The 18,813-nt window shown below is 35.9% G+C and overlaps 1 protein-coding gene across 1 annotated transcript in view; it reads right to left on the reverse strand.

The window, feature by feature from the left end:
• cv-2 (crossveinless 2) overlaps positions 1-18,813 on the reverse strand; it is a 466,713-nt gene that overhangs the window by 46,275 nt on the left and 401,625 nt on the right. Inside the window, exon 4 of the mRNA XM_069816882.1 lies at positions 14,099-14,198. Coding sequence (XP_069672983.1) covers positions 14,099-14,198 — 100 coding nt within the window. The remainder of the gene's footprint in view (positions 1-14,098; positions 14,199-18,813) is intronic.

The following is an 18,813-nucleotide window of genomic DNA, read 5'->3' on the forward strand; positions in this document are numbered from 1 at the left end:
ACGCTCTCGCCATGAAACAATACTAACAATACCATCCCATCGCACCTCTTCATACTCATCCTCTTTCACAATAGCCCTGCCAAGACTCTGGAACTCGCTACCTGCTAGCATCAGGGACTGTCGAAATAAAATTGAATTCAAACGCAAACTTACTAGGCACTTGGTCAGTAATTGAGACTCGTTCAGACATGGTTTCTTGTAAATAGTTCTTTTAATCTACCACAAAATATCTCAATATCCGGTAATTTCATCACTATAGAATTTTATTATTGTAGGTTTAATTTGTAATTTAGTAAATACAAAAATATTCTTTGTTCTTAACTTCTATGATAAAATGCCTAGCTTTCATTAATCAGGTATTCTTGTCGTACTTTAATTTTTATTGTAATTGTAATTGTAAATTTAATATTAATTGTAATCTTATTGTTCATGTTATAGTTGTAATCCCCTGGTAGAGGGGCAGAGAAGGCCTGACGGCCTTATCTCTACCAGGTTAAATAAATAAATCTAATCTAATCTAATCTAATCTAATCTAATCTAATCTAATCTAATCTAATCTAATCTAATCTAATCTAATCTAATCTAATCTATCTAGCGCATTTATAAAATGCCCGGATGTAGAAGGTCCGAATGTCAAGTTTGTTAAAATCTTACACTAAAAAATGTAACCTCCGGATGTAAAGAGTCCGGAGGATAGGTAAATCGGGTCATTAAAAACTACATCACCTTGTCAAGTCCTGTATTCGATAAAAATCTCAGAACTGCACTTGTACAATTAAAATCATTTCCAAGAGCGTCACGTAGAGTCAGCTGAATTCCATACTGCCGACGGGCACGGTCGTATTTTCGACACTGTAATAAAAAATGTTCCACGGTCAGTGGAACATGACATAGATCACACTCCGGCTGAGGCTCGCCACGTAGGAGATGCCCATGCGTCAGATGACAGTGGCCAATCCTCAACCGGATGAGTAAAACTTCTTCATGTCGTGACGCTCTTGTGGACGAATCCCAAACGCGAACAGTATTCTTTATTCTTCGTAATTTATTTCCCTCTTGTGCAGACCATTCGCCTTCCCATTGCCACCATAACGTATGTTTCAAATAATTTTTAATATCTTGCCACCTCGACTGGGGAGTTTGGGGGCCAAGCAATTGTTCTATCACGAACACACTACATACGATTCAAAGCTTTAGCAAATGACGAATATCCCATGCCCAATGAGGTGGTGCACCATTTTGCTGGAATACAATACACATATTGTTGTTTTGCTCAAGTTGTAGCAACAGAAACAACTGTAATTTGTAGGGATGAAAACGTGCAGATTTCAACATTCCGAGAACAGATTCTCTACTGATGCCACTTTCTCGAGGAACATAGCGCTTGACCTTTTAGAGTTGGCCGTCATCTTCGCACTCACATCTATTGAATTCTGTCCATCAGTAGCAGATTTAGGACGACCAGTTCGTTGTTTGTCGAGTACACTGAAAGTTGTTTTAAATTTATGCATTTGACTAAATTTTGGTATGATGGTTTTGGAATTTCAGGATGACGACGATGAAACTCGTCTGCAGCTTCTCTTGTCCTGTGGTTGTCCCCATAGAGCAGTACTAGCTCCACTAGCTGTTCAGGAGTCAACATTATCTCTTCAACTTTCAATGAATACAGTTTCAACACAATCTAGTATATAGTCACGAAGCTCAATACGTAAGGAATATGCATCCATATATAGTTGCTAACCACTAGGATCACTACTATCGCCTCATTACAGACAATGCGAAATAGTACCGGCACAGTCTATTGTTTCAAGTACCGGTACCCTCAACAACTCAAGCTTCGTGACTGTATATACTAGACTGTGGTTTCAGTATCACAACTGAAGGGGAGAGGATGGTATTTTTTGGTGAAAAATGAGTAAATTAAAAAAAAAATAAATAAAAATTTTCTTTAAAATACTCTGTGATATGTGTGGAATGCATAGCATATCATTTTGTGGGTATTTGTGCCCTTGTCGGAAGTTGAGACGTCATTTTTAAACTTCCTGCGCTATGGATTTTTAAATCACACGCCCCCTTTTATCGGTTTCCAGTAACTTCACTTTTTTTGCTACATTGCCAGACAAAAATGGATATAATTTCTGAACTATTAAAGATACATGCATGAAATTTAGAACACACATTCTTTAGACTATTAGGAAACTTTGCTATGTAACAGAATTTTGTTAATTGATTTCATTTTTAAAATATGTCCGTTTGTTTGCAAGATAGGAAATCAAAAAATTGTTTTTAAATTTTAATTGTTTATTTTACAAACATAGGGACTAATATCAAAATTCTGTTACAGACAGTTTGTAGAACATTCTTTTGCGAATACATTGCAAAAAACTGTTTGAATCTATCTTTAAAAACGCTTTAGATATATCGGTTTTAGTACAATCCTGCATTGGGTACATTTTTTTTTTTTCAAATTTGGGCCCCCAGATAATTTTTTTTTCAAAATATTTATATTTGGTTGAGTTGCTACAGGTATGAGCTCACTACATACAAAATATTAATATTTTACACCAAACAGGAAAAAAGTTAAAAAAAATACCATCCACTCCCCTGAAAACAAACGGAACAAAACACAAACTAACTGTAGCATTGTTGTTTACCGTATCATGGCCTACTTCAATTTATTATCGTAAGGTATGTGTCCCTGATATGGCCATGCTAAGGTTTGAGAATTTTTCTAGCCGCCATTTAAAAAAAAAAATGTAAACCACTTTTTTCTTACTCGTTCTCAGTCTAATGGATTTTCTTAAAACAATTTCCTTTCCCCATAAAAATAGCTTTAATTGTCCAAAAAGTCTCAAATTCCAAAAGTCTACCTAGTGGCCATATCAGGAACATGTGCACATGATATGGCCACCCTTGTTCCATGTTCTACAAATCAATAATTTTGGTATAAAATGAATAAACATGACACTCAATAATCTTTTTTATAATTCAAAAGTGTAGTCAAAACAGGTTTTTCCATAAAAAATTAAGTTGTTTTTCTTAAAATACAAAATTTTTGCGTAATCCTAGCTATAAGGCATGTAAATTTGTCAGGTGAAAAAAATAAAAGTGAAATGAACTTGATATGGCCATGGTGCATTTGATATGGCCATATCAGGAGCAGGTAAGCTTTCACGAAAATCGTTTGATTATGAACAACTCGTAAAAGATACACCATCAACGACAACACAAATCAACAGAACATTAAAAACTGAATGGAGTACGATGGTTTTCATGAAACAAGTCTTTGAAAAACATGCATAAAACGAAGGAGACTTACCAGAGTAAAATAAGAAGAGGTCACATGAAAACCACAAAACAGGCAACTGACGCCATATTGCTCAACGTGACTGGATGGAAAACGGTCAAGTAACATACCAGGATGCCCTTTCACTGGATCCTGCTGCAATTTAGCGGATCTTTTACTCATTTTAGGTATTCCACAGAAACTAATTCAGGAAAACTGATAAGGATACAAAAGGTGGAGAGTTCTAGAGCTACAAAAGGGGAATATATACTGCCAATCTAATAGTACAAATGAAAAAGGTCATTCAGATTACAGACATCTTGGAGGGAACGCGTTATTGTGTTACTTTGTACAATAATTATTTCAGTTTTGCAATTAGTGGTGTTTCCCATTTGTCAACTGAGTCTGTGTCGTACAGTATGTTCTTGATCTTACAGACGAAGAGAAGTTAGTGATCCCTGTTTGGTACTTTTACACGGGAATGTTCAGACTGGAATTAAAATCTGTTTTAAGAGTCTCAAATTACTGGCCTCGAGCAGTGAGGATTCTCTCGCGTGTAACTAATGAGAACGCGTCCCTTTAGTGTCTTGCCGCCGTGTGCAAGAGTACCTGCTTCCCTGTATTAATGACAGCGCATTCTTTGTGAGGGTTAAGTCAGTGCAATCACGAAATCTAGATAAAGGTATTCCAGTTTTCACACGGAGAAATGTTCCTCTTAAGGTTTCTCAGAAAGCTCTGCGGTTCTTCTCATTTCTTGTCCCGAAACAAACTCTGTGTACACATTGTTCCGGCTTGTGCTTTAATTAAGGCTAACAGACAGCCATCTTGCGTGTTTGTCCCCCATTCGTAACCTCACTTCACAAAACTAATCTCTAGAATTTTTTCCTTATTCTCATTTTCGAGGTTGACCCGAAAGGGCACACTGAGTTAACTTCGAATCTCGCTACCGTATTTAGAAAGATTTTACTTGTCTGTTTTTTACGGTCTGCAGAATATGGTAACGGAGACCATTCGAGATTATTTTGCTGCGCTAAGTTACGAAAAATTACGTTTTTCTGAGAGGATCAATTGCGTAGATAACTGCTAGCAGATTAGGCTACATCTAATTTTTGACAAGAGAGATAAAGTGTTGTTATACTTTGTTCAAGCGTCAAAAGAGAACAATGCACTGGAAAACAAACAAATCAGTCTATCGAACTTCGACAACGACATAAATTTTCTACAAGCCATACAAATATTTTGCTTCAGGATTTTCTTGTCAATCCAAAATTATAGCTCAATAATGCAATCTGGAAGGATGAAAGAGAAGGCCTTATAGCCTTGGTCCTGTCAGAATGAATGAATGAATAAATGAATAAACACATAAATAAATAAATAGATAAATAAATAAATAATAAATAAATAACTAAGTAATTAAATAAGTAAGTAAATAAATAAGTAAATAAATAAGTAAATAAATAAATAAGTAAATAAATAAGTAAGTAAATAAGTAAGTAAATGAGTAAGTAAATAAGTAAGTAAATAAGTAAATACATAAACAAATAAATACATAAATACATAAATAAGTAAATAAATAAATAAACAAACACACAAATAAAAATAAATAAATAAAATAAGTAAATAAAATAAATAAAGTAAATAAATAGATAAATAAATAAATACATAAATAAATACATAAATAAATATGTAAATAAATAAATACATGAATAAATAAATAAGTAAATAAGTGCGTGAATAAATAAATAAGAAAGTAATAAATAAAGACATAAATAAATAAATAATAAATAAGTAAATAAATAAATACATGAATAAATAAATAAGTAAATAAGTGCGTGAATAAATAAATAAGAAAGTAATAAATAAATACATAAATAAATAAATAATAAATAAGTAAATAAATAAATAAATAAATACATAAATAAGTGAATAAATAAGTAAATACATAAATAAATAGATAAATAAATAAATACATAAATAAATACGTAAATAAATAAATATGTAATTATGCAAATAAATAAGTAAATAAATAATCAATTAATTAATTTTCTTAATTTTTTTATTTCTGGGCATACAAATACCACGGGGATCGCATCTTCTTTCTGACAGAATAAAGGGCAGATATCCAATTATTATGGGTCCCTATCACCACGGAATGGCGATTAGAGGAGACGGCCTCCAGATATGGAGGGTAGCTGCGAATATATGGATGTTGTTTAGGTAAAATAAAAATTAGTTTTGAGGTAAATGAAAATTAAACTTCGGACCCTTATTGCAAATAATTTTCTACACATATAAAACACATCAAATGCTAGTAGATATTTTTATTTTTTGCACAACTACTTGTAGAATTTAATTTGTGTAATCATCTGGAGAGAACAAAATTCCATTCTCACAAAAAATGAGAACCCCCTTTCGTCTTTTTTCTATCATAAAGTTAATCACCGGAATTTGGTTCCATAGAAGACATTAAGAAGCCCAATTTTGCCACTGTCTTTCCTAGCTTGCAATTTTCTGGCACAACATAGATTTAATCATATTGTTTCTTCTGTTGTCATTATGCATTACAATACTTAATTAAGCTGTACACGCTTAGGCGGCAGTACGAAAGTTCCCTTGCCACGTATACACATAAATATCTCTACCTACACAGCACGCCCAACTTACGATGTCTCAAGTTGTAACTAAGATGTGAAGCGGTAACCATCTGATACATTACATTGCTTCAATTACTTCAGCAAATCCTAGAAATTTATGCAGGCGTAAAATAACACCTTTCTTACGTCTCTATTCCTCCTGTGGCTCAATATATAAGGTGTTCATAAAATCCGGAACAAATGGGAGAATAGTTTTTCGAACCAGCCTTCCCCGGATCACAATGTATACAATTTTGAAATGTGAAAAATTTCATCTTCAACATGTAAAGTAAACAAAAATCTATTAAATGAATAAATGTTAAATAAAGGAAGGTGATCTTACCCGCAGGATTCAAATGTGTGAATGGTTCCTGCTCCAAATTAAAAGACATCCACTTTTCTTTTTAATGATTCGTCTTCTCCGACGAGACGAATTTTTATTTTTATTTTTTTATTTTAGTAGGTCATTTTATGACGCTTTATCAACATCTAAGGTTAATTTGCGTCTGAATGCGATGAAGGTGATAATGCCGGTGAAATGAGTCCGGGGTCCAGCACTGAAAGTTACCCAGCATTTTGCTCATATTGGGTTGAGGGAAAACCCCAGAAAAAACCTCAACCAGGCAACTTGCCCCAACCGGGAATCGAACCCGGGCCACCCAGTTTCGCGGCCAGACGCGCTAACCGTTACTCCACAGGTGTGGACTTGAATTTTTATGTTTCTGGGAATGTGTACAAGCAAAATTTGAAGTACTGGTCAAACACGAATTTCCAAAAGTTATGGTATGGTGTGCTGTGGCTTATGGTAGACCTACGTGAACATTACTACACCATTCTTCTTCAAATACAAAGTCCGCGGAGAAAATTGCATCCATATGTTGGGTGAAGAAATTATATCAGAAATTGATGTAATTGGTCATCCTGAATGGTTTACGCGAGCCGGGGCTCCACCTCATTATGCGAGATTCCTACATCACTGATTAGATGATACGTTTCCTGGTTGTTTGATTAGGTGAAGGGGATCTGTGGAATGGACACCATGGTCACCTGACCTCAAACCCATGTAGATTGCCATAGAGGCATTTTGAAATCAGAGGTGTATGTAGTGAATATCAAGGATCTGGGCCATCACCAGGAAAGGATAACCATAAAACTGCTCTGGATCTCCACATACTGAAGAGAATTCAGATACATGGTCAAATGTTTGAAAAAAGTGAATTCAGATTGATGGCTGACATGTGGACCATGTCTTTTTCTTTTCTGTTAAGGAAATGTGTTGTTTATTATATCTTCCACTCGTTCCAAACATTATGGACAGAGTGTATTGTCTTGCCATCAATCTCAAGAAACGCATTTTTCGTTTGTTTTGTCACAGGTCTGTTATTGAGATCTAAAGAAAAACTACAGAGATCATATGATACTACAATGTTTGTGGAGTCAACTTTTGTCATTTTTGCCTGACTAATAGTAGTAGGCCTATATATTATTCTCATGTCGTCAATTTAGCAATGTAATAGTTAATATTAACTGTACACGAATAGTCGTAGTTTGAAGGAATTCTGCTATAGTCAGGGTTTTCTTGCTTTATACTCTAAGAGTGAAACCTAACCATATTTCCCCTATTACTACATGGGATATTCTAAGTTCCCCTAATTCAAAAGCGTTTAAAATTTTGTCAATGTAAATTCCCCTAAAGACGAAATAGGTAAAATGTTGGGAATATGTAAATTTCCCTAAATCCAGAACCATTTTGCACATAAAATTATTTCAGTGTTCTTTCGTCTGTGATTTTTCGTTTACTTATTAAAAACTTATAATAGAAGATTGTCTTCACGAAATCTGGCTGTGATATCTGACCATTCTTATATTTTATACTAGTACGTTCTATAGCTGTCGCTTTTTGGATCTTACGTTTTGAAATTTGTGTGGAATGTCAACACTGTAACATTTTACATAACCTTCATTCTGATATTTCGTGATCACCTCAATAAAATGAAATATAGGCGTATTTGGATGATTGTGATTGAAGTTTGCATTGAAATGAGAATGGAACGACTCACATGCATTGGTCGTTTTTCTTTTAACGACAGAGAATTTATTCTGCTCATTCGCAGGGAGGAAATTATTGTTAATTTTCGTCAATATAGATGTTCGCACTTGTCTATGTGGATGACGTGAATATGTTACGAGAAAATTCACAAAGGTTAGGGAAAACACGGAAATTTTACTTGAAGTAAGTAAAGAGATAGGTTTGGAAGTAAATCCCGAAAAGACAAAGTTTATGATTATGTCTCATGACCAGAATATTGTACGAAATGGAAATATAAAAATTGGAAATCTATCCTTTCAAGAGGTGGAAAAATTCAAATACCTGGGAGCAACAGTCACAAATATAAATGATACTCGGGAGGAAATTAAACACAGAATAAATATGGGAAATGCCTCTTATTATTCGGTTGAGAAGCTTTTATCATCCAGTCTGCTGTCAAAAAATCTGAAAGTAAGAATTTATAAAACAGTTATATTACCGGTTGTTCTTTGTGGTTGTGAAACTTGGACTCTCACTTTGAGAGAGGAACATAGGTTAAGGGTGTTTGAGAATAAGGTGCTTAGGAAAATATTTGTAGCTAAGAGGGATGAAGTTACAGGAGAATGGAGAAAGTTACACAACACAGAACTGCACGCATTGTATTCTTCACCTGACATAATTAGGAACATTAAATCCAGTCGTTTGAGATGGGCAGAGCATGTAACACGTATGGACGAATCCATAAATGCATATATAGTGTTAGTTGAGTGACCGGAGGGAAAAAGACCTTTGGGGAGACCGGGACGTAGATGGGAAGATAATATTAAAATGGATTTGAGGGAGGTGGGATATGATGATAGAGAGTTAATTAATCTTGCACAGGATAGGACCAAGTTTCTTGTTTATGTTAGTTAATTAGTTAGGATACAATTAATTATGATACTTAATCACGCATTTAAAGTTTGTGTAACTGCAACCTGTGTATATTTTTGTGTGGCTTTACTTTGTTTATAGTGTTTTTTTCTTATCTCTTTATTTCTTGTGTAGCTTTACTTTGTATATAGCGCATTTTTTCTGTTTATTTCTATTATTGTATTTGTATTCCTGGTATTGTGGAAGAGAAAGCCTGATGGCCTTAACTACACCAGAATAAATAAATAAATAAATAAATAAATAAATAAATAAATAAATAAATAAATAAATAAATAAATAAATAAACAAATAAATAAATAAATAAATAATAAAAAATGGCGGGCTTATGTGAGGGCGGCAATGAACCTGCGGGTTCCTTAAAAGCCATTTGTAAGTAAGTTGTAATTATTATTATTATTATTATTATTATTATTATTATTATTATTATCATCATCATCATCATCATCATCATCATAATTATTTTACCTGCTTCGGTGACACATATAACAGTTGGCAGGATTGAAAAGACTGCCATACTATTTTTTTAGGAACTGATCTTACGTGAACCCCACTTTAGTCCAGCTTATAATGTTAGAGACTGTAACAAAGATGTCAAGCGCTAACCATCTAATGCACTACATGACTTCAATTATTAGAAGCGCAGAAGACCTGTCCGAACACTTGCAGCTGCACGTAAGCACTTCCATTAACATTTATACGGATATTTTAGTCACATGTTTACGACGTTAAGCACCTCCCGGTATCTGCACCCTTGAACTGCGAATACTAGTCTAGAAAATTTAGCGCTCGATGTATGAGTGTCTTCATTATTTGAATGGAGGGAGGCACCATCAAAATGTCATTCCCGACATTTTTGGCATCGTCCCACCGTAATCGACGATCCGAGCCAGCCAGCGTATAAACCGCATATTTCTATGCTGAGGCGAGCGCTGCCACCAGGTGTGCTGCCGCAGCCCCCCTGTCTGCCCGCCGTCTAGGAAAGAATGCACCCGCCTCGCCAACTGCCGACCGACTCAATACCAACGGCCAGCCAAATAAAAAGTGGTGCCTTGCGCACGCATAAATATTGCGCGCCACCGGCTTTCTCTGACAAGTGCGCAGAAAAATACGTTAAAGGAGGCCTCTGTACGAATTTGTATGTTGTAATGTAGATACCATTGTTTACTCCTCCGTCTTCGATCGCGCATGTTGTTGTCTTTAACTGCATCTCTCGGATTACTACATCAAATATTTTCAGAGTGAAAATTTATTGATGTTCCAAAGAAAATATCCAAAAGAACCACTTAAAACAAACAAACAAACAAACAAACTTCGTAAGTTAAAATAGGTCATTCCATTGTTACGGGTGTGACAAATATTTAATCCTATATTGACTAAAAGACTTCAAATACTGTATGTAATATTAATTTCCTATATGTTAGCTTTTCGAAATCTATATAACATGCTTTTAAAAATGATATAATATACTGGGTGTTCAGTTCAAAATGTGTCATGGCTCGCTGTATGCCGTCATGTGGCTAGCTGATGAGCCTAGAGAATCCAATCTTCCTACACTTCCGCAGAGCTGTATAACCTAAGAGGCAGAGAAGTTGCCTAGCAAGTACGGCATTCATTCTGAAGAGTACGTACCGATACGTACGGTAACGCCGGTAGTGGCAGGAATGTGAACTGTTTGGAAATACGTACTGTCGGGATATGGGGAGAGGGTTAAGACGATTACTTACGTATTTGTTGACATTAACTTCGACGGTCAACATGGACACGGAGTATTTGATTTGTGTTGTGGAATGTTACCGTACGCAACCGATGACAACAAATACCCTGCGTACGACTTGCCGGCGCAAAACACAGTTCGAAAGAGGTTATGGTAGCACACAGACCGTACAGACTGCCATCTGTTGCTACGACGTTCAAGTTATACCGTACACGTTCTCAAGTTCAGATTGAAGAACGCCTTGAATAATAGGCAACTTCTCTAACATATAAGCTGAAACTCGCTTCAAATCGGTGACCCAACAACAGTGACGTCATGACACACTTTGAAATGAACAGCCAGTAGTTGCCATGACTTATGAAATGACCCTCGTAGTTACCAGATCCAATTAGACGCCCGTCTCCTATGAATTTACTTATTACCTATAATATATGCCACAGATGTTAGTAATAATATAGGTCTAACATAGTTTAAAATTTGAAAACATGCACTACTCCTAATCGCGGACACTGAAAAAATACTTGTTAAATTTGTGTATTTGGAAGTTTTGTGAGTTGGATAACGACAAAACAAAAAGGTGATACTAGTGCTAAAGGCGTGGGAAGGAAAATCATAAAGATAGTAAAAAAAGGTATCCCCGTAACATGCCATGAAGGCACTTGGTGGGGGGCATGGAGGTAGAGCCCCATGCTTTCCATGACCGCGGCACTAGAATGAGGTGGTGTGGTCGGCACCACGCTCTGACCTCCTTTTACCCCCGGGAAAGATGCGGTACTCAATTTTATAGGAGGCTGAGTGAACCTCGGGGCCGTTCTGAAAGTTTGGCAACGAGAAAAATTCCTGTCACCACCTGGGATCGAACCCCGTACTTCCAGTCCGTGGCTAGCTGCTCTACCAACTGAGCTACCCGGCCGCCCATCATAAAGACAGTATGATGAAAAAATTTTGGTATAGCTGTACCGCATGGCTGCCATGAAAACATTTCTAAGTCGGCCATATTTTCTTTCCATAAGATACACGTTACACCAGGTTATGGCGATGGCAGGAGAAACGAAAATATCCCGAGAAATATGCTCAATCAACGATAAATTCCTCTATACTCATCGCGATTTAAGCCTTGATCCTCGTATCTTGCGGAAAGCAGTTCATCGAGCTCCCAGACTAACGGAGCTCTTCAAGAGAATGTGCATAAAACCACGGAAACCTCCTGTCACTCTAGCTGACGTCAATATTCGAATCCCGGAAGCTTTAAATTAAAGCCCAGGAAGCTGCCAAAGAAGATCCGTTTCGTGCTGGTGCTGTAACCAAGTCATGACCTCAATCTTTCTCGGTACTGGAACGACTGCCCACAGCAGCTGTTAAAATAGACGGAATTTCAAAGTTCAGATGAAGCAGTACATTTAGCTGTCGGCCACGTGTTAGAGTTGTAGATGAACGGCTTCCAGGTAGCGCTCTTGGATCTTGTGATGGGACGTCCACAGCCACAGCATGCGGTGATGCATGTACCCGCATCGGCAGCTATGAAGGGCTCGACAACGAGGGAAGAGTCCGACTGTCGTTTACAAGGGAATACATGACCAGCTAATCACTGTGCGAACCTTCTAAGGTCTATTAAGGGAGAAATATTGCTCCACATGCTTTGTTTTACACTGTGTCGAATTTCATAAGTTTACGTTCTTCAAAAGAATGCGGAAAATGTAACTTTGCGTTACTTCAATTCAGAGTTTAAGCTATAAAATACATAAATGTCGCAAAAATGCACAAATGAAAAATTATATTTGTGCAAATAACGAAAAGTTTGTACAATATTCTAAATACTTACTTACTTACATACATACTTACTTACTTACTGGCTTTTAAGGAACCCGAAGGTTCTTTGCCGCCCTCACTTAAGCCCGCCATTGGTCCCTATCCTGAGCAAGATTAATCCATTCTCTATCATCGTATCCCACCTCCCTCAAATCCATTTTAATATTATCTTCCCATCTACGTCTCGGCCTCCCTAAAGACCTTTTTCCCTCCGGGCTCCCAACTAACACTCTATATGCATTTCTGGATTCGCCTATACGTGCTACATGCCCTGCCCATCTCAAACGTCTGGATTTAATGTTCCTAATTATGTCAGGTGAAGAATACAATGCGTGCAGTTCTGTGTTGTGTAACTTTCTCCATTCTCCTGTAACTTCATCCCTCTTAGTCCCAAATATTTTCCTAAGCACGTTATTCTCAAACACCCTCAACCTATGTTCCTCTCTCAAAGTGAGAGTCCAAGTTTCACAACCATAAAAAACAACCGGTAATGTATCTGTTTTATAAATTCTAACTTGCACATTTTTTGACAGCAGACTGGATGGTAAAAGCTTCTCAACCGAATAATAACAGGCATTTCCCATATGTATTCTGTGTTTAATTTCCTCCCGAGTATCATTCATATTTATTACTGTTGCTCCAAGATATTTGAACTTCTCCACCTCTTAAAAAGATAAATTTCCAATTTTTATATTTCCATTTCGTACAATATTCTCGTCACGAGACATAATCATATACTTTGTCTTTTCGGCATTTACTTCCAAACCCATCTCTTTACTTGCTTCCACTAAAATTCCCGTGTTTTCCCTAATCGTTTGTGGATTTTCTCCTAACATATTTACGTCATCCGCATAGACAAGCAGCTGATGTAACCTGTTCAATTCCAAACTCTCTCTGTTATCCTGGATTTTCCTAATAGCATACTCAAAGTTAAAAAGTAAAGGTGATAGTGCATCTCCATGCTTTAGCCCACAGTGAATTGGAACCGGAAATATTCTAAATAACTGCACAAAAAGATAAAAGTATTAAGTTTTGCAGAAACAAAAAGTTACGTAAATTATTTCTTGGAATTTTATTACTTTCAATCTGTCTTACCACACTCTAGAGAAAATGTAGTCTACTTATGTAAGTAAATCATTAGACGTAGGTATGTTTGTATATTTAGAATTAATTATAGTACTGCTGTATTTACATAACATTAAAATACATTACTTTATGGACACTCTAAACATTGAAATTCTTTACGAGTAGGCCCTTCAAGATTTATTGTTAGCAGAGTGCTAACTCTTCTTACTAAATTCTCTCTCACAATTTAGAGTTTGCGTTGGAATTATATAAATCAATTAGAAGAAATTCTTCACTTAACCTGTTAACTTGCATGAATTGCATAACTCTTTGAAATCCATTCTTGAATAACTATTGCTAAATATCTTTTTGAACATTGCCCATGCCATTAGCATTTCATTTAAATTCAGATTAGTTCAAACACATCTCTGATTTCATTTTCTTCATTACCATCTTCGTTTCTGTAGACCAATGTGTTTGTCGCATTTTTTCACTTACTGCGAGTGTGACTTAAAACCCTGTTCGCATTATTTTTTATTGCATCTCGTACCAATTAAATTGCAAGATTTTCATGTAAATCAGGTATACACAAACATCAACATAAGGCGGGTTGATAGATTGATCTTTACCTTTGCACACCCGACAGCAGCCATCCTTGCTCTCGTTGAGTAGCCTGTAACAGCCCTGCTGCTCCGGGCACTTCTCCGGCTCACATACCACTTGTTTTTTCTGGAAAAGAAACATTGACTTTGTATTTGAAGCATGAGAAATGACGCGAAATTTATTAACATTAATCAGGTAATTGAAGTAAACTCAAAATCGTACACCTCTACTTGTTTTCAGTCTTTCAGACAACTAAATCGAAAGTAACTTGTCGAGACACTGTTGTAATATGCTGGCTCAAGATTCGAAGTTTCTTCTGCGCTTTAAGAATGTCACCAGGATATATTTTGAGGTGTGAGCATAGTGGAAGATTTTACTTCAGTTCGAGAGTAACAGAGGAAATACTTAACCCTTGAGGGGAGAGAATGGTATTTTTTGGTGAAAAATGAGTAAATTAAAAAAAAAATCTTTAAAATACTCTGTGATATGTGTGGAATGCATAGCATAACATTTTGTGGGTATTTGTGCCCTTATCGGATGTTGAGTCGCCATTTTTAAACTTCCTGCGATATGAATTTTTAAATCACTCGCCCAATTTTATTGTTGTTTCCGGTAAATTAAATTTTCAAAACTTTTTTTTTCTTTAAAGTACTCTTTGATATGTGTGGAATGCATTGCATATCATTTTGTGTATATTTGTGCCCTTATCGGATGTTGAGACGTCATTTTAAACTTCAAGCCTATGGGTTTTTAAATCACACGCTCGATTTTATCGGTTTCCAGTAACTCCATTTTTTTTTGCTACATTGCCAGACAAAAATGGATATAAATTCTGAACTATTAAAGATACATGCATGAAATTTAGAACACACATTCTTTAGACTATTAGGAAACTTTTCTCTGCAACAGAATTTTGTTAATTGATTTCATTTTAAAAATACGTCCGTTTGTTTGCAAGAAAGGAAATCAGAAAACTGTTATTAAATTTTAATTGCTTATTTTACAAACGTAGGGACAAATATCAAAATTCTGTTACAGACAGTTTGTAGAACATGCTTTTGCAAATACATTGCAATAACTGTTTGAATATATCTTTAAAAACGGTTTAGATATATTTGTTTTAGTACAATCCTGCATTGGGTCTAGTTTTTTTTAAATTTCGGCCCCCAAATTTTTTTTTTTTCAAAATGTTTTTATTTGGTTGAGTTGCCACAGCTATGAACTCTATGAGCTCTCTACATACAAAAAATTAATATTTTACACCAAATAGGAAAAAAGTTAAAAAAAAATACCATCCTCTCCCCTTAAAATTGACAAAGGATACAACAGGTTAATAGGCTATACGCTACAATTTTAATAGAACAATGGAAAAAAAATTGGTAGGAAAATTAAAATTCAGAATACTATAATATTGTACAACATATAAAAATATGGACATTGCGATAGTTGTTTTCTTTACGGTCCGACAAGATCTAATAAACTAGTGTGAGAAATGAAGCTTTGCCAAGTTAAGGGCTAACAACGCAAGGACTGATTGATGGGTCGAGAGCGTCAGAGGACATGTTGCCAATTCATCGCTAAGAGACAACCTTTTACAAAGAAATCTAATGGCTGCAATACTACCCTTCTCTGTCACAGTTCTCTCAGCAAAGCTACCTAATGGAATACAGCCAGGAACCGACTTCTCTTTTGTTAACACACCAGAGGAGTGCAGGTGAGGGAGAATTGCCCCCTGGATTGATGGGTCGAGAGCGTCAGAGGACATGTTGCCAATTCATCGCTAAGAGACAACCTTTTACAAAGAATTCTAATGGCTGCAATGCTACCCTTCTCTGTCACAGTTCTCTCAGCAAAGCTACCTAATGGAACACAGCCAGGAACCGACTTCTCTTTTGTTAACACACCAGAGGAGTGCAGGTGAGGGAGAATTGCCCCCTGGATTGATGGGTCGAGAGCGTCAGAGGACATGTTGCCAATTCATCGCTAAGAGACAACCTTTTACAAAGAATTCTAATGGCTGCAATACTACCCTTCTCTGTCACAGTTCTCTCAGCAAAGCTACCTAATGGAACACAGCCAGGAACCGACTTCTCTTTTGTTAACACACCAGAGGAGTGCAGGTGAGGGAGAATTGCCCCCTGGATTGATGGGTCGAGAGCGTCAGAGGACATGTTGCCAATTCATCGCTAAGAGACAACCTTTTACAAAGAATTCTAATGGCTGCAATACTACCCTTCTCTGTCACAGTTCTCTCAGCAAAGCTACCTAATGGAATACAGCCAGGAACCGACTTCTCTTTTGTTAACACACCAGAGGAGTGCAGGTGAGGGAGAATTGGCCCCTGGATTTTTCAGAAATTTTGGTTTTAGCAAAGCAGTTACAAGGTTGCGTTCCGTGCGGCTCGGACTTCTGTATACTAAAGATATCGATGTTATTGGAAATAAGTTTTACGTTTTAAATAGAAACGTATGCTTCTAACAATATGACGACAAAAAAGTGTTAGTGTTCTCCAGTAAACTAACTTTTCAACTTATCCGTTATAAAAAAATCTATCAGGACAAATGTTTATTTACTTATTTACTTACTGGCTTTTAAGGAACCCGCATGTTCATTGCCGCCCTCACATAAGCCCGCCATCGGTCCCTATCCTGTGCAAATTAATCCAGTCTCTATCATCATATCCCACCTCCCTCAAATCCATTTTAATATTATCCTTCCATCTACGTCTGGGTCTTCCAAAAGGTCTGTTTCCTTTCGGCCTCCCAAATAACACTCTATATGCATTTCTGGATTTACCCATACGTGCTACATGCCCTGCCTATCTCAAACGTCTGGATTTAATGTTCCTAATTATGTCAGGTGAAGAATACAATGCGTGCAGTTCTGTGTTATGTAACTTTCTCCATTCTCCTGTAACTTCATTCCTCTTAGCCCCAAATATTTTCCTAAGCACCTTATTCTCAAACACCTTTAACCTATGTTCCTCTCGCAAAGTGAGAGTCCAAGTTTCACAACCATAAACAACAATCTGTAATATAACTGTTTTATAAATTGTCAGATTTTTCAGGACAAATGTTTATCAACATTAAATACATTTTGCCAATTAAAATAAAATTAATTAAACTAAACAGTTTTTATTGATTTCCCGAAAGTTTTGTTTTTGCCATTTGTGGGTTTTAAAATAAACGATTCTAGTGATAAAGGCGTTTTTATAGTATAACAGTTAAAGGTAAATATTATGATTTGAACATAATAACTCATTAAATGCAATCATTTTCCGAAATTTATGTGGTTAATGACCATCATCAAACAGTTGGGAAGCATGGCTGAATAGATTTTTTGTATGTCAGAACATTAATAAACTTATTTTTTCAATCTTCGCTTCCACTGTCATTTACTATCTTTGTTGGTCGTAGGCCATGTGTACAGTTCTGTGTAGAAACCTTTCACTTCATCTGGTATGTATTGCAAAATCTTCTTGAGGTATCCATTTTTTTTAAACACTAATTGACACACTAAACACTGTTGAATTCTTTGTAAGTTCATGCATATGTATATACACTTTTTGCTGGTTGTGTGGAAGAGAAGGCCTTACGGCCTTAACTCTGCCAGCTAAAATAAATCATTATTATTATTATTATTATTATTATTATTATTATTATTATTATTATTAATTGGTAGCATCGAGTTATAGTCTAGGTTCGTTAGTAGTTTAAAACTGTAAATTTTCATTACAAAATGTACATAGAACGATTAAAAATAAAAGTTATAGGAGTTTTTTTACGCATTTTACATTTACTACGTTAATTACGCATTATTTACGCGTATTTTACTGTAATGTAAATAACATTTTATTACGCGTGAAGTCCCAACCCTAAAGATGTCACAACGAAAACTGATAGTACATAGACTGCCTGGCTTATGCCCGTGTCGGAGAAGTTGCCGAAGTGCAAGGAGCTTACATTGATAACGTTAAAATTTGTTATAAAAATTGTCTGATAAACAGGTGGGTACTAACTTTGCAAGGTGTTTTCGGTGTATAGCTCTAACAATTATTATTCATCACTAAACAGTGGAGGGGGGTTCAAAACCGTCCAAGGACGGCTGACTTTTAACGGCGACAAAATCTTTATGGGGGGCTTCCTTTGGAAGGGAATAGATTTAGGAAGCCGTATCGTAGATTTGCGACAAACAGAAGTAACCTGCCACTGCATACCAGAGCTCGAGTGAAAGCTACCTTTCTCGTCCACTTTAATATTCAAGACAGCTAGTCGCTTACTGTCTGTTACCAGGATTCATGAACACCGCTCTACAAGTTTCCTCACTTCAGAAATGCAAATCTTTACACAAGACGAGCAGATTCCAGGAAGGCGTAAATAACAATATCTACAAAGCTGACCACGCTTACTTCTTATTCTTTGTAGATTTAAATGTGCTGAATTGGAATAAAAAGTCAGTTTATTTTATAGACGTGAACAAGTTATTAGCAAAATTTCCATTTTTGTGACATATTTTTACTAAATTTGACTTCTCAATTTAGACTACTGTTGATATTTTTCTGATTATAGTAGTCAGAAATATGCAAAAATGTCAACTGTAGTCTAAATTGAAAAGTCAAATTCCATAAAAATTATACCATAAAAATCGTCTGTTTTGTTAATAATTTGTCCACGTCTGTATTTAGAGCTCCTGATTGTAACATTTCAATGTCAATTATTTTAGTTTTGTATGTCTTTTATTA

This window comes from Periplaneta americana, chromosome 17 (assembly GCF_040183065.1).
Source record: "Periplaneta americana isolate PAMFEO1 chromosome 17, P.americana_PAMFEO1_priV1, whole genome shotgun sequence".
Taxonomy (NCBI): Eukaryota; Metazoa; Arthropoda; class Insecta; order Blattodea; family Blattidae; genus Periplaneta; species Periplaneta americana.